Raw genomic sequence first — 13,015 nt, forward strand, 5'->3', positions numbered from 1 at the left:
TCTTTTGAGCCTAAATAGTCCATAATTTGACAATGATTTGCTATAGTAAACATGTTCTAATGACGGATTAATTAGGCTTAAAAATCGTCTCGTGGAGTACTGACGGATTATGTAATTTATTTTTTTTTAATATCCAAACACCCCATACAACATCCTTCCAATATACCTCCTAATTTTTAATAGCCGGATCAAACACCTCCTAAATCGACTCACCACTACGGATGTTCTTAGATCCCATCTCCTACAGCTTTCACTCAGAAATATTCCTTATCGATTTTCACGTGAAATGTGAAGTGACCTAGCAACGAATAAAGAACGTCCAAGGCTAATTGTCACACTCCAAAGTTTCCATTTTGGATTGTGAATGGCAAATATAAAAAATGAACGATTTTAATATTTTTATTAAAAAAATCCAAGATTTATTTAATCTATTGCCAATTTAGAGGGAAATACAACTTGATAAGACTTTAACAATTCAATATGATGGGTTTGTTGCATTCATACAAGTTTTCACCTAGTGTTTATACGTGCACAAGGTTTTAAAATACTTTTATGAGGCGGTAATCTTTTTTAAACATTTTTCTAGAATTTAATTAAACTAACAATTTTCTAAATTTTGCCAACAATTAGTACTAATTTGAACTTTTAGTAAAGGAAAATATACTATTTTCAAATCAATTAATTATAATTCATGAAAGTGTTTTCATTGCATTCATGTTGGTTGCATAATTCTTATTATGTGAAAAACAAATTACATAAATCAATGAAGCCATGAATCGGTTTCTTTCAAAAGAATAAAGTTCCAAAACCTTTCTTAAAATAAAGTCTTCTTTCAGTTTGCAAAATCTATTTTGAGCATCATGTTTGTAATAATTTCTAATGAGTTTGCAAAAGTTAACCTTATGTCTCAAGAATAAATTCCAAACTATATTTGAAAATTTTGGTATAAAAAACAAAGGGGCCAAAATAGTAGTTTTGGCTCTAAAATTTGGCTTCAGAATAGTTTCGAAATAACCATCTAAAAATAAAATTTTAAGAGATTTGAGAAGAGTTGTTTTAAATGGTTTTTCAAAATATAGTTTAAAAGGGTTTTCAAAATAAGTTTGGAAGGGGTCAAAAATTAAAATAGTTTTGAAAGTGTACTATTTCAAATTCAAGTTTGAGAAGGTTTCAAACTTAATAATTTGTTTAAAAGTTCTTTTTTGAAAAAACTTCTTTGAGCTTTGTTTAAAAAGAAAACCTCCCCCCCCCCCCCCCCCCCCCCCCCCCCCCCCCCCCCTCCCCCCCTCTTCTCTATTTTCAGCCTATATATAGCAGCAAAGCAGCCCCACTGCCTTCTCCCCCTCTCGGACTTGTCCTGCGACGCACACGCCCTTGGAGAGTCAACGCTACAGGCCCAAGCTTCCAGCGGATCTCGCCGCCGCGTCGCCGTCCAACGTCCATGCCGCCGCGCTCGTACCAGCTCCTCCTCGTAGTCGTCGTGGAGTTTGCCTGCGTAGCCGCCGCCGCCAGCAGCGAGGACGAGAGGTATGCCGCCTGCGCCGCGGCGAACCGCACGGACGCGGCCCCGCTCCGTGCGGACCGCCTCACGGTGATCCTCATGGGCTACTCGGAGCGTCGCCTCCCGCTGCTCCGCGCCATCGCGGGTGCCTACGCCGCACACCCGCTGGTCCTGGCCGTGGTCGTGCTCTGGTGCAACCCCTCCACGCCGGACCGCCTCCTCCTCCGCGGCCGCGGCGGGATCGGGTTCCCGCCCCGCGTCGCGGTCCGCCGCGCCGCCTCGGCGTCCCTCAACTCGCGCTTCCTCCCGCGGCCCTCCGACGTGCGCACCGCCGCCGTGGCCGTGGGCGACGACGACGTGCTCCCCGACGCGGCGGCGCTGTCCTTCGCCTTCGCCACCTGGCAGCAGCACCAGCACCAGCGGCCGGGGCCCCTGGTCGGCTTCTTCCCGCGGTCGCACCACCTGGACCTGGCCCGCGGGAGGTGGGCGTACACGGCGGCGCAGCTGGGGCGGTACTCCATGGTGCTGACCAAGCTGATGCTCCTCGGGTCCGACCTCCTGCGCGCGTACTCCTGCTCGCCGGAGCTGGCGCCCGCGCGCGCCGTGGTGGACCGTGAGCGCAACTGCGAGGACATCCTCATGAACTTCGTCGCCGCCGAGGCGACCGGCGCCGGGCCCGTGCTCGTGGAGGCCGGCGGCGTCAGGGACTGGGGCGACCCCAGGAACGACGCCGGCGCCGGCGAGGGGCCTCCAGGCGGGGTCAGGGACGTGGGGCTCAGCGCCACGGGCGGGCTGGGCCACTGGGAGAAGAGAGGGCGCTGCATCACCGAGTTCCACCGCCTGCTGGGAAGGATGCCGCTGCGGTACAGCTACGGCAAGGTCGTGCAGGCCACCGCCGGCGAGCAGGGCCTCTGCAGCAAACGCGGCCGCCTCGTCCGCTGCGACCACGAGTAGTAGTTTACTCCTACCAATGACGTTTTTTATTGCACCGGTGCTGGCTGGTGCTACTGTACGACATTAGCGTGACACGGTTTGGTGTATAATTGAATTTTTATTTAAAATCAGTTTTAAGAAAATTCTGGTTTCGTTCGGCTTACCTCACATTTGGCTTGTTCGGCTTCTTTTTTTCAGTCGGAACAGTGCTTTTCTCTCACAACAATTCAGCCAGAGCAGTATTTTTCAGTCAGTTTCAGCTAAAATTCTGCCGGCCGAACGGGGCCTCTATAAAACAATACTGTCCTTCCAATCTGTAAGGAAAATTTTCCCCTGAATTTCTTCGAACTGGATTGCGTATTGGCGTTTGAAAATAGGGCGTGACCGCCTGACCGGGCTACGACTAGAACTCGGAGCGGTTACAGTGTCCCGGGGAACCGGCGGCATTCGCGAGTTCAAAGCGACGCTCTGATCGAAATCTGACGGCTGATATGAAGACCGGAGACCTCCGGGCCCACGAAGCCACGTACTGCTACTGTCCTACACGAGATCATTTCCCACTACTCCCTATATTGTCGGAGCGTGGGCGCGTCGCGGGAGAGAAAAGGAACCGGTGGGCAAGGGCAGGGCAGGGAGACCAGGAGAGAGATCGAGCCCCCGCTGGCATGGTCGTCGTGGTGGCCGGCGGTGGCGAGCGAGCGAGGACGATGAAGCCCGGCGGCGGTGGTCGTGAGTTATCGGCGTGGGTGAGGAAGGGCCCGTGGACGGCGGAGGAGGACGAGGTTCTGCGGCGGCACGTCCGCCAGAACGGGCCCCGGGAGTGGAGCTCCATTCGATCCAAAGGCCTCCTCCCGCGCACCGGCAAGTCCTGCCGCCTCCGCTGGGTCAACAAGCTCCGCCCGGACATCAAGAAGTAATCCACGCTCACCCTGCTTCCTTCTTCGCTTTTGTTTCCACCCCGAGAACCATGTTGGTTACGCCGCTGTTCGTCGTTCTTCTTCTGTCTCCGAACTCGTGCATTTCCATTGTTGACGGTTCTGTGTATGTTGTGCATCAACTGTTTCTAAACATCTTGCCAATGTGAAGCTTCACCATTTCTTGGATGGTGTCAGTAAACTGCTGTTCATTTATCATGGCACATACACGACGCTGAACGGTGAAGAACTGGTAGCTGTTCAGATACCCACCACCGATGAAGAATTAATGCCGTTTCCTGTGTGAAGGGGCTGCAAGTTCTCGGCGGAGGAAGAGCGCGTGGTGATCGACCTGCAGGCGCAGTTCGGCAACAAGTGGGCCAGGATCGCGACGTACCTGTCTGGCCGCACGGACAACGACGTCAAGAACTTCTGGAGCACGCGGCAGAAGCGGCTGGCCAGGCTCCTGCGCGCGCCGGCGCCCCGCCGGAGGCCCGGCGGCGGCGGCGGCAGGCAGATCTGCGGCGGTGCTTCGTCCTCGCACGCCCGTGCCTCGCCCTCTCACAAGGTGACTGTGACTACTGACTACTGCCTGCACTGCATTATCTGTTTGTCTCTCTGAATTCTGAATTCTGATTATTCTGAAGTGGAGTAGCAGACTTGTACGTGTCTGATTGATTTGCAGCATTGCATTTCTGAAACAAATGGCTTCTTCTGAACTATAACTACTGTAGCCGACAAGCAGTTGGCTTTCACACAAATTTATTCTAGTACGATTTTTCTGAAAAATGTTTATTTTCTTTTATCAGCATCTAGTACTGTACCATTTTCTGAAGAAAAAAAATGTTATGTTCGTGTTTCCTTTGATCAGCATGTAGCATCATTTTTTTTCTGAAAAATGTTGTGTTCATGTTTCTCAACTCTCAAGTCTTGACCATGACACATCTGACAACTGAAAGTCTGAAACCTTTGCGCGTTGCATGTTTCCTTTGTCTCTGAAAACAATCTGATTGGTATTGCAGCAATGCATTTCTGAAGCAACCATTGGCTTTTTCTGAACTACTACTGTAGCCAACAAGCAGTTGTCTTTCAAACAAATTTATTCTAGTATGATTTTCTGAAAAATGTTTTTGTCCATGTTTTCTTTTATCATCATCTAGTACTGAACCATTTCTGAAAAACGTTGTGTTGATGTTTCTCAAGTCTCACCATGACACATCTATCTGACAACTGAAAGTCTGAAACCTTGCGCATTGCAGTTGCAGCTTCTCTGTCAGATCCCGTGCCAGGACATGATCCCCTTCGAGGAGACGAAGCCGCTGCTCCACACCGGCGGCCAGAGCAGCAGCAGTCGGGAGGACGACCAGGAGCCACCTCCACGCACAGCGGTGGCTCTCGCCATCGAGCTCCCCACGCACTACGACAGCGCATCAGAGTTCGGTTCTTCCGGTGCCACCCCGACGGCGGCCACTCGTGTGCTCTCGTTCGGCGACGGTGATGGCGACGCCAAGAGCCCGGCCTCCGGCGTCGACCCACTGGTGTTCGTCGACCCCGACGACGACGATGCCTTCTGCCCGGAGCCGCTGGCGGTGGTGCCGCCGACCCCGTTCTTTGGCCTGGACGAGGAGGAGTACGTGCACTTCGGGTCGGCGATGCACCAGGGCGTTCGCTTCGACGACCTCACGCCGGAGACGCTCGACTTCTTCGGCCTCCCCCCGTCGGCTCAGCCGTAGAGTGACTGGTGGCACACTGGTACTTGCTCTCAGTTTTTGCAGAGAGTACTACCCGCCTGATGTGTAAGTAGCGTTGTTTAACCTGCACACGGTCTATGTATGAATGAACCATGCTAATGTTCAGTATTTCAGTCCGATTAGTATGAACTAGTAGGAGTGCCAGACTTTTGTTCAGTGTTTTCAGTCCATCCTGTTAATCTGTGAATTGTTGCTTCAGCATTTCTTAAGAAGAGTATCATTTATTGAGCAGTGAGGGCAACGTCACACATTATGCATGTCTTCATCCAAAACTAACAGGTTGTAAATTACAGTAGGTTAAAATAATAATAATATACTAAGAGTAGTTTGGAACCTTATTGGAATAACAGATTATTTTAGAAATCCAAATTTAAATTTATAGTAACTAAAAATAAATTAAAACAAAATAAAAATTTTAATAACTGAGAATTTATAAATTCAAATTATTATAAAAAAAGATAGTTTAATTAAAAGTTACATTAGAACAATTAATATTAAAATTTAATTAAAAAATTTATACTACATTAAATAGAAATTAAATTAAAAAATAAATAAAAAATTATATTAATTTGTTGACCACCTCCACAAAAGAGGTGGCACCCTCCAAAAAATTTAGCGTATGCTGCTTATTACAGTATTCTTTAGTAAAAGACGAAAGAGAATAGTTCGCTTTGTGCTCACCACGCAGCTCCGTATTTTAAACTCGCGCAGCTCCGTATTTTAAACCGCTGCACCTCGCCTGGTTATGTAGACCGCCTCTCCTCCACCTCGTCCTTGCTCTAGCAGTGTGGTGCTATTTTTTTTTTTTTTTTGAGAGGAGCCGTGTGGTGCTATTGTCCCCGCAACACCAGCGCCGCAACGCAATTACGCAACGACTCGTCCTGCACTCCTGCTGCCCACACGGGACCTTTCCATTCGGCCCACGCTCACTAGACTAATAGGCCGGCCACATTCCTTCGCATGGACATATCATGGGCTGCTTTCTTACCTTCTGTGGCCCACTAGATGCGTCTCGTAGACGAAGCATCGGTCCTCGAGGGAGAGAGCCTGTTAAAGGAACAATGACGGTACTAGCCCATTGCTGTACAGCCATGGTGGTCCACGTGAGGGGCATTTACGTACTACTTTGAGGGGAGAGAGTGGACTAGTGGACACGCTGTCGCTGTCCGGTGTCCTTGCCGCGAAAAATGGGCTTCGAGACCCTTCCAGAGCTCCAATCGAAGCTTCTCCACACTTGGTGCTCCTCTCCACTTGTCCACCCAGCTCCCCAGACCGGAGCTCACATATATATCCTCCCGCCATACATTGCGCGCCCACCACAGCGATCCGGAGCACGCCAGAAACCACGAGAAGCGAAGAAGCAATCGGAGAGCAGAGGAGGGGCCCTGCCAACGACGACGGACCGTGGCAGCTGTGAGAGTGTGACCCCGGCGGAGGCGGCGATGGTGGTGCTCACGGAGGAGTTCCATGGCCTGTCGCTGAAGCGGAAGGGCGCCCACGAGCCGGGCCTCTTCGACGACGCCGGCGCCGGCGCCGACGACCGCTCCTCCGGGTTCTCGCCCTCCTGCCGCGCCACCAAGATGCGGCGCCTCGCGTGTCCCGGCGGCCCCCGCGACGGCGACGACCAGGCCGCGGTGGGCGGCGCCCCGACGCCGGCGTGGGAGGACGACGTCACGATGGGCGAGGGCGACGCGGCGGCGGCGGCGCCGTCTCCTTCGCCTGGCGCCGCTGATAACGACGACGAGAGGGCGGTGGTGGTGTACGGTGACGGAGTCGGCAGCAGCAGGCGGATCGACGCCCCGCGCCTCCGCGCGGACTGGATCCGCGCCATGCTCCGGGAGGCGGACAGCAGGACGGTGCGGGAGCTGCTCGCCGGCGCTGCCTTGGAACGGGGCTGCGAGCCCGACCTCGCCCTTGCCGTCGTGCCGTGGGTGGCGCCGACGCCGGCGGCGGAGGAGGAGGTGGCCACCGAGGAGGCGTCGGACGGCGCGGCGGCGATGGACGTCGAGGGAGACGTGGGGCAGGAAAGTCGGCCCTGGACCTGGACCGGCCAGGGCCAGGCGTACGGCGCCGTTGCTGGGGAGGGGTTGGTGTACCGGTGGCCGCAGCACTGCTGGGCAGCGCCGGTGGTGGCGCAGGCGAGCCCGGTGATGTGGTCGTGGTGAACGCCGTGTGGTTTGTGTTGACGTAGCGGCAGTAGACAGGGCTACAGGAGTTCAAGTTGTAGTGCAGCCACGTGTCGAGTGATTCCAGGTTGGGGCCGGGCGCCATTGCCGATGGCATGGGAAGCCTTCTCGTTCTCGCCATGCCCGGTGAGTTGCTGAGGTCGATCAGGGTTAGTAGGTTAGCCTGATTGTTGGTTGCTGCACTGCAATCAATATGATAGGTAGTGTGTGTAATGATTCAGGAGGTGGATTGGTGTTGTTTTTTGTTCAGAATCGCACGGGTGCTCTGAATGTTTTTGGTGCTTTCGACAATTCCGTGCTATGGGGCAGTGTTGATGATGATGTTACTACTGCTGGGCCTCAAGCCAAAACCCCAGCAATGACGATGCCTGAATGTCGCTAGCACAAATCATGATCATGATCTACTCTGTTTCTGTTTCTCTCTGTCCCGCTTGACTGCTGCCCTGCCGTGCTCTGCCCAGCGGCGACGATCCATGAACAAGTGCAGGCGAACGAGGCCTAACCTACGGTACGGCTCGCCATCGCCTGAGCATGCTGTCGGAAATCCAACACGGTAGAGCCGAGCGATCCTCCTCCTCCCCCCCCCCCCCCCCCCCCCCCCCCTACCCTGGCCTATTCTTTTCTGTCCGTTCTATTTCTCTCCTCTTGGTCCAGTGACAAAATCGGTACAGTATTCGACCAAATCCGCACAGGATGGTACTTCCCTCCTCACTACAGCATGTCGGTCGTGGCCGCGGTGGCGCGGTTAGCTTTGTTGCTGGGGTGCTTGCCGGCACGGCACCTTCTGCCGCGTGCTCGTTCCGAATAGGGACTATGTCCCGTTCGCGGGTCCTTAATCTTGATCCGTTTATTTTTTCATTCGGAACGACGTTTTCTTCTCATAAATTTCTCTAGATTTCTCTAAACGAACAGGACATGTGTATATCTTGTCACGGGTGTGTCTCGTGAGTCGTGGCCCGAACGCGCCTAACATGTACAGGGAGAATTCTTTGTGTGCCATTAAAAAAGATCGTAATGTCCTATGTGTCTCTAGAAAAGGAAAATATATACTTAACCCCCCACCTTTCATACTTGGTCTACTTCACCCCCCAACTATGAAACCGTCTGTTTTACCCCCTGAACTTTCTAAAACCATCTGGGTGGTTTTCAGCGGCGGTTTTCCAATTAATTACAGACAAAATTGGATTTTCCAATTAATCTAAAGCTACAAAAAAAATTATACTAAAGCATACCGTATTATATATTCACTGTGTAGATCTACTCACGTGGAGTCCAATAAAATTAGATTTTTCATTTTATGATTTTTCTATGATTTACTATGATTTTTAAAAAATTCATCAAAAATAAATTAAAAAAGAAAATTCAAACCCACAATCACTGCAGCAAAAACACTGTTACTGTAGCAAACCCGCTGTTACTGTAGCGAAACCGCCGCTGAAAACCACCCAGAGGGTAAAATAGACGGTTTTAGAAAGTTCAGGGGGGTAAAACAGACGGTTTCATAGTTTGGGGTGAAGTAGACCAAGTATGAAAGGTGGGGGTTAAGTAGACTTTTTCCCTCTAGAAAAGTTCAGCGGTTTTCAGTGCCACTACTCCAACTTTTTTTGTGCCCTCCATGCCACTGCCGTCAGTTTGGACTCTATCGCCGTCAAACTGCATGTGTGAAAAGTCGAAAATACCCTTATGTCTAAATATGTTATTAATTTTTTTGAGCATCTTAACGACTTCAAATGAAAAAAACTCAAAACTAGAAAAGTCATATTTTTTCGAAATTAAATGAAGATAATTTTATATGAAAATTATATATCTCGACGAGATCTACAACTTTCTAGTTTTGAGTTTTTTCATTTGAAATCATTAAGATGCTAAAAAATTAATGACATATTTAGACATAAGGGTATTTTCGACTTTTCACACCTGCAGTTTGACGGTGTTAGAGCCTAAACTGACGGTGGTGGCATGGGGGCACAAAAAAGTTGGAGCAGTGAGACACACAAGGCATTGCGATCTTTTTTAATGGCACACAAGGAATTCCCTCATGTACAACAACAGGCGCGCGGCCTTGCATTCAGTAGTGCTATGCATAGGACACCCTTCGTCCTTCAAGCTTTGGGTGCTATGTCCCCGAGTGTAGGGATGGCGTGATATGGGACACGCTTCGTCGCCTCTATGAGATTTGTTATGGTAGGTTGGTGTGCGCTGACGAGAACTTGCTAGTTTCTACTCCCTTCGCTTTGATTTTTTGGTACATTTATTTTGCTATGTATGTAGATATAATATTATATCTTCCTCTGTCTAAAAAGAATATTATTCTGCATTTCAAATCTTCTAACAAAGAATGGAATTATAGATATGAGATTAACTTTTCTAATGTGACCCACCTATTATAATGTCCATGAGAAGAACGTTGTAGAATACAATGATTACTTTTCAGTTTCTACCTATGGAGAGAATGATGGTGGAGGGTTAAATACGTAATTTTACACCTATACTAATCTTACTTCGAAAAGCGAGATTTACATTCTTTCTAGGATGGAGGTATTACAGAGTAAAACGGATGAACCAAAAAAGTTAAAGCGACTTATAATTTGAAACGGAGGGAGTATGTCAGTCTCGACGTTGACAACCTCTTTGGGCGTTGTTGTAGGCAGCATCACTACATCTCATTCTACTCAACCACGGGATATCCAGCCGGAAACCTGGCTCTGCTCTAGACAAGTTATCTAGGTGACTATAGTCGTGTTCTATTATTGACGTCATTTTGGAGGACTTTTGTGTGACAGCACTATTTGTGCGTGCATTATGGTTGTCCAATTTAAAGTCATCAATAGATGTTAGTGTCTAGCATATTCTCGCTATATGTCTCAATTTAGTGGAACCACAGTGTGTCAAGTCCTCTTTAAGAGGACGCGAGGGGTGGGGGACATTTGTGGCTCGCTATTAGTTCAGGGAATGTTACAATACCTATAGCTATGGCATCGTCTCTGTGAAGTTGCCCTAACACAACTGAATATGATATCTTCATCTAGAGATGGTCACGCTACTCCTTAGCATGGGCCTATGAGGCACTCTTCTTTAGCCCTAGTGTGTCAGGTGCAAAGACACTCTAGAAACCAAAGGCTTCAGACAGATGTTGACTTTTTATTTAGTTGTTCTTGCTTGGTCGCTGCTAGATGTCCAACAGGCTCCGTAGACACGACCACGTGAAATAGTTGAACACCTGCTAGCTGGGCGTGTCTTTGCTAGAAAGACGTGGTGGCAGGGTTTAAAGAGTGTTAGCCGGTATTTTTAGGCTCAACCACTCCAGATTTATGGGTTTTATCCCAAAAAATGAAAATCCACCCAATTCCCTTCAATCCTCTCGGATTAAGCCTAACAAGCTTTGATTGGTCTTCATTCAGGCCTGCCCACGCACCTACCAATTTTTAGTTCTCTCCGACGGAGCACAAAAGACAAACTAATTACCCGATAACTCGTACTAACGTCCTATTCACTTGCCTTATAAGCCATACTTTTTCAGCCAATGAACAATATTTTTCTCTCACAACAAATCAGCCAACAGTGCTTACAGCCGTGGCTTATCAGCCAAACGAACAGGGCATAAATGTCTGAACGTCCGATATGGCAAACCCAAACTGCTTTGCTGAAGCGAAGAAAACGGTTACAGTTTGCATATGCACCCTATTAGACTGTCTCCAATAACGCGACCCATCACCAAAAATGCGTCGTGCACAGTGGATAAGCGGCAAAAAAACAGCCTCCAACCGAGTACGCAAACAAAACAGTCATTTTAGGTTGGAGGCGACGCGGGAGGCAAATAAGCGTCGTCGAGGAGAGACAATGCAAAAAACTTGCGCCCTGGGCCCGCGGACGAGATGACGGCGAGGACCACGGCGGGGCGCTCGCCCAGGGTCGCCGCCAGGAGGCGCGCTCGCCCTAGCGCCACCGGCCGAGGAAGGGGCTCCCGCGCCTGTGCCGGGGGGCGGGCACCGCGGAGGCCCGGTCGCGGCTGCGAACACCGCTGAGGCCTGGCCGCACCGAAGCGCTGGCAGGCGAGCACTGCGGGGGGGGGGGGGCGGGGGAGGGAGGGGGAAGGGAGGGAGGGAGGGAGAGAGAGAGAGAGAGAGAGAGAGAGGCGCACGGCCGGAGGAGGAGAGGGCGTGGCCGGCTCGGCGAGGCGATCTCGCCGTGGGAGCACCTCCGGAGCCGCCGGCCTTGGTTGCCTCGTCGGATCTGGGACTACTCCCCCGCCGCCGGTGATGAGCAGCGCCGCGTGGGGGCGGAGGTGAGCAGCGTGAGGAGCAGGCGGCGCTCCAGCCCGCCCGCCGCGCTGCCACGCCGAGGGAGAGGGGGAGAGAGAAAGGGGAGGCGGGAGGGGAGGGGGCACGGACGGGAGCCACGGCGCGAGCGGTGCGGGCGGAGGCGCGGGGGTTGGGACGAGGAGTGAGGGAGAGAGACGGATAGAGAGATGGAGGAGGCGATGAGATATTTTGGGTAGGCGCGGTGGGCTGTTGGAGAGGCAAAGTTTTTGGTGCGTGACCTATTTACCATGCAGAACCCAATTTCTAGAATAGGTCGCTAATTTAGGTATGGACTGTTGGAGATAGTGACCACGCAAAAGCACATAATATTGGCGGACTCAGGTGAGAGAAGATGTCACATACTCCTAACCTCTATGAAGTATCAATGCTATAACGCACGACAGGCCACAGACTGTTGTGCACAAGAAAAAAAAAAGAAAAAACATCCATAAATATCAGCTTTATCTCACCATCTCTCAGTCTCTTTTCTAATAGCTCCCTCAGTGGGAACTACTGGCATGTCCTGCAAGACACGGCTATTTTCTTCTGTCTTTCGCGAGAGCTTCACTCTGTTATGGCATGATAAGACCACTATCCTTGCTGGAGTGTTGGATCTAGCCTAACAGTTCACCATCATTCATGGATCACTGCAACACCTCTGTAACGTACTTTAGTTTAGGGAAAATAGAAATAGCACAATACGTTGGACCCTATTTAATCCACAAGCTAAATTTTAGCTGGCTAAATTTAGCTATGGTGGATCAAACAGCTCATAGCTAAACTTTAGCTAGGGCCAAACTGTACATAATCCTTTTAGTTGTTTCAGCCTAGCTAAAACCAGCTAAAAGGCCTCGATGACCAAACTATTTCTAGCTAAAGTTTAGCTAGAGAATCCAAACACCCCGCTAAAGTTTAACTAGCTAAACAATGGAATTAATGAGGGATAGTATGGTCAAGGTTTTCAATTAGCTAGAGGATCCAAACACCCCTAGCTAAAATTTAACTAGCTAGTATGGTCAAGGTTTTCAATTAGCTAGAGGATCCAAACACCCCTGGCTAAAATTTAACTAGCTAAGTTTTAGCTCTAGCAATTAGATAGATAAATTTTAGTTGAGGTGATCCAAATATGCCTGTATATTGCCAAATTAACGTGGCTACTCAATTATTAAGAGGATCTTTTTTTTCAAATGAACTCTAGATAGGCTCCTGGGTACAACTGTTCGCCAATAGCCAAGGCCGCGTTTAGATCAAAAAAAAAATTAGGTTTTGGCTACTGTAGCACTTTCGTTTGTATTTGGCAATTAGTGTTTAATTATAGACTAATTAGGTTCAAAAGTTTCGTCTCGCGATTTCTCACCCAACTGTGCAATTAATTTTTTTTCGTCTACATTTAGTACTCCATGCATATGCCGCAAAATTCGATGTAATA

General features: G+C 49.7%; 4 protein-coding genes across 4 annotated transcripts in view; 3 read left to right on the forward strand and 1 right to left on the reverse strand.

The window, feature by feature from the left end:
- LOC136500890 (uncharacterized) overlaps positions 1-13,015 on the reverse strand; it is a 72,238-nt gene that overhangs the window by 11,041 nt on the left and 48,182 nt on the right. The window lies entirely within an intron of this gene.
- Positions 1,372-2,529, forward strand: LOC136498886 (glycosyltransferase family protein 64 C3-like). The gene has a single exon (XM_066494598.1). The coding sequence runs from the start codon at positions 1,442-1,444 to the stop codon at positions 2,453-2,455; it is 1,014 nt and encodes a 337-aa protein (XP_066350695.1). The 5' UTR covers positions 1,372-1,441; the 3' UTR covers positions 2,456-2,529.
- On the forward strand, positions 3,059-5,293 carry LOC136502241 (probable transcription factor MYB58). The gene is made up of 3 exons (XM_066497701.1): positions 3,059-3,347; positions 3,658-3,916; positions 4,608-5,293. The coding sequence occupies exons 1-3, from the start codon at positions 3,100-3,102 to the stop codon at positions 5,079-5,081; spliced, it is 981 nt and encodes a 326-aa protein (XP_066353798.1). The 5' UTR covers positions 3,059-3,099; the 3' UTR covers positions 5,082-5,293.
- On the forward strand, positions 6,416-7,669 carry LOC136501588 (uncharacterized). Its single transcript, XM_066497099.1, has one exon. It carries the CDS (start codon positions 6,542-6,544, stop codon positions 7,262-7,264), a length of 723 nt encoding a protein of 240 aa, XP_066353196.1. The 5' UTR covers positions 6,416-6,541; the 3' UTR covers positions 7,265-7,669.

The sequence above is a fragment of the Miscanthus floridulus genome, chromosome 13 (assembly GCF_019320115.1).
Source record: "Miscanthus floridulus cultivar M001 chromosome 13, ASM1932011v1, whole genome shotgun sequence".
NCBI classification, from domain to species: Eukaryota; Viridiplantae; Streptophyta; class Magnoliopsida; order Poales; family Poaceae; genus Miscanthus; species Miscanthus floridulus.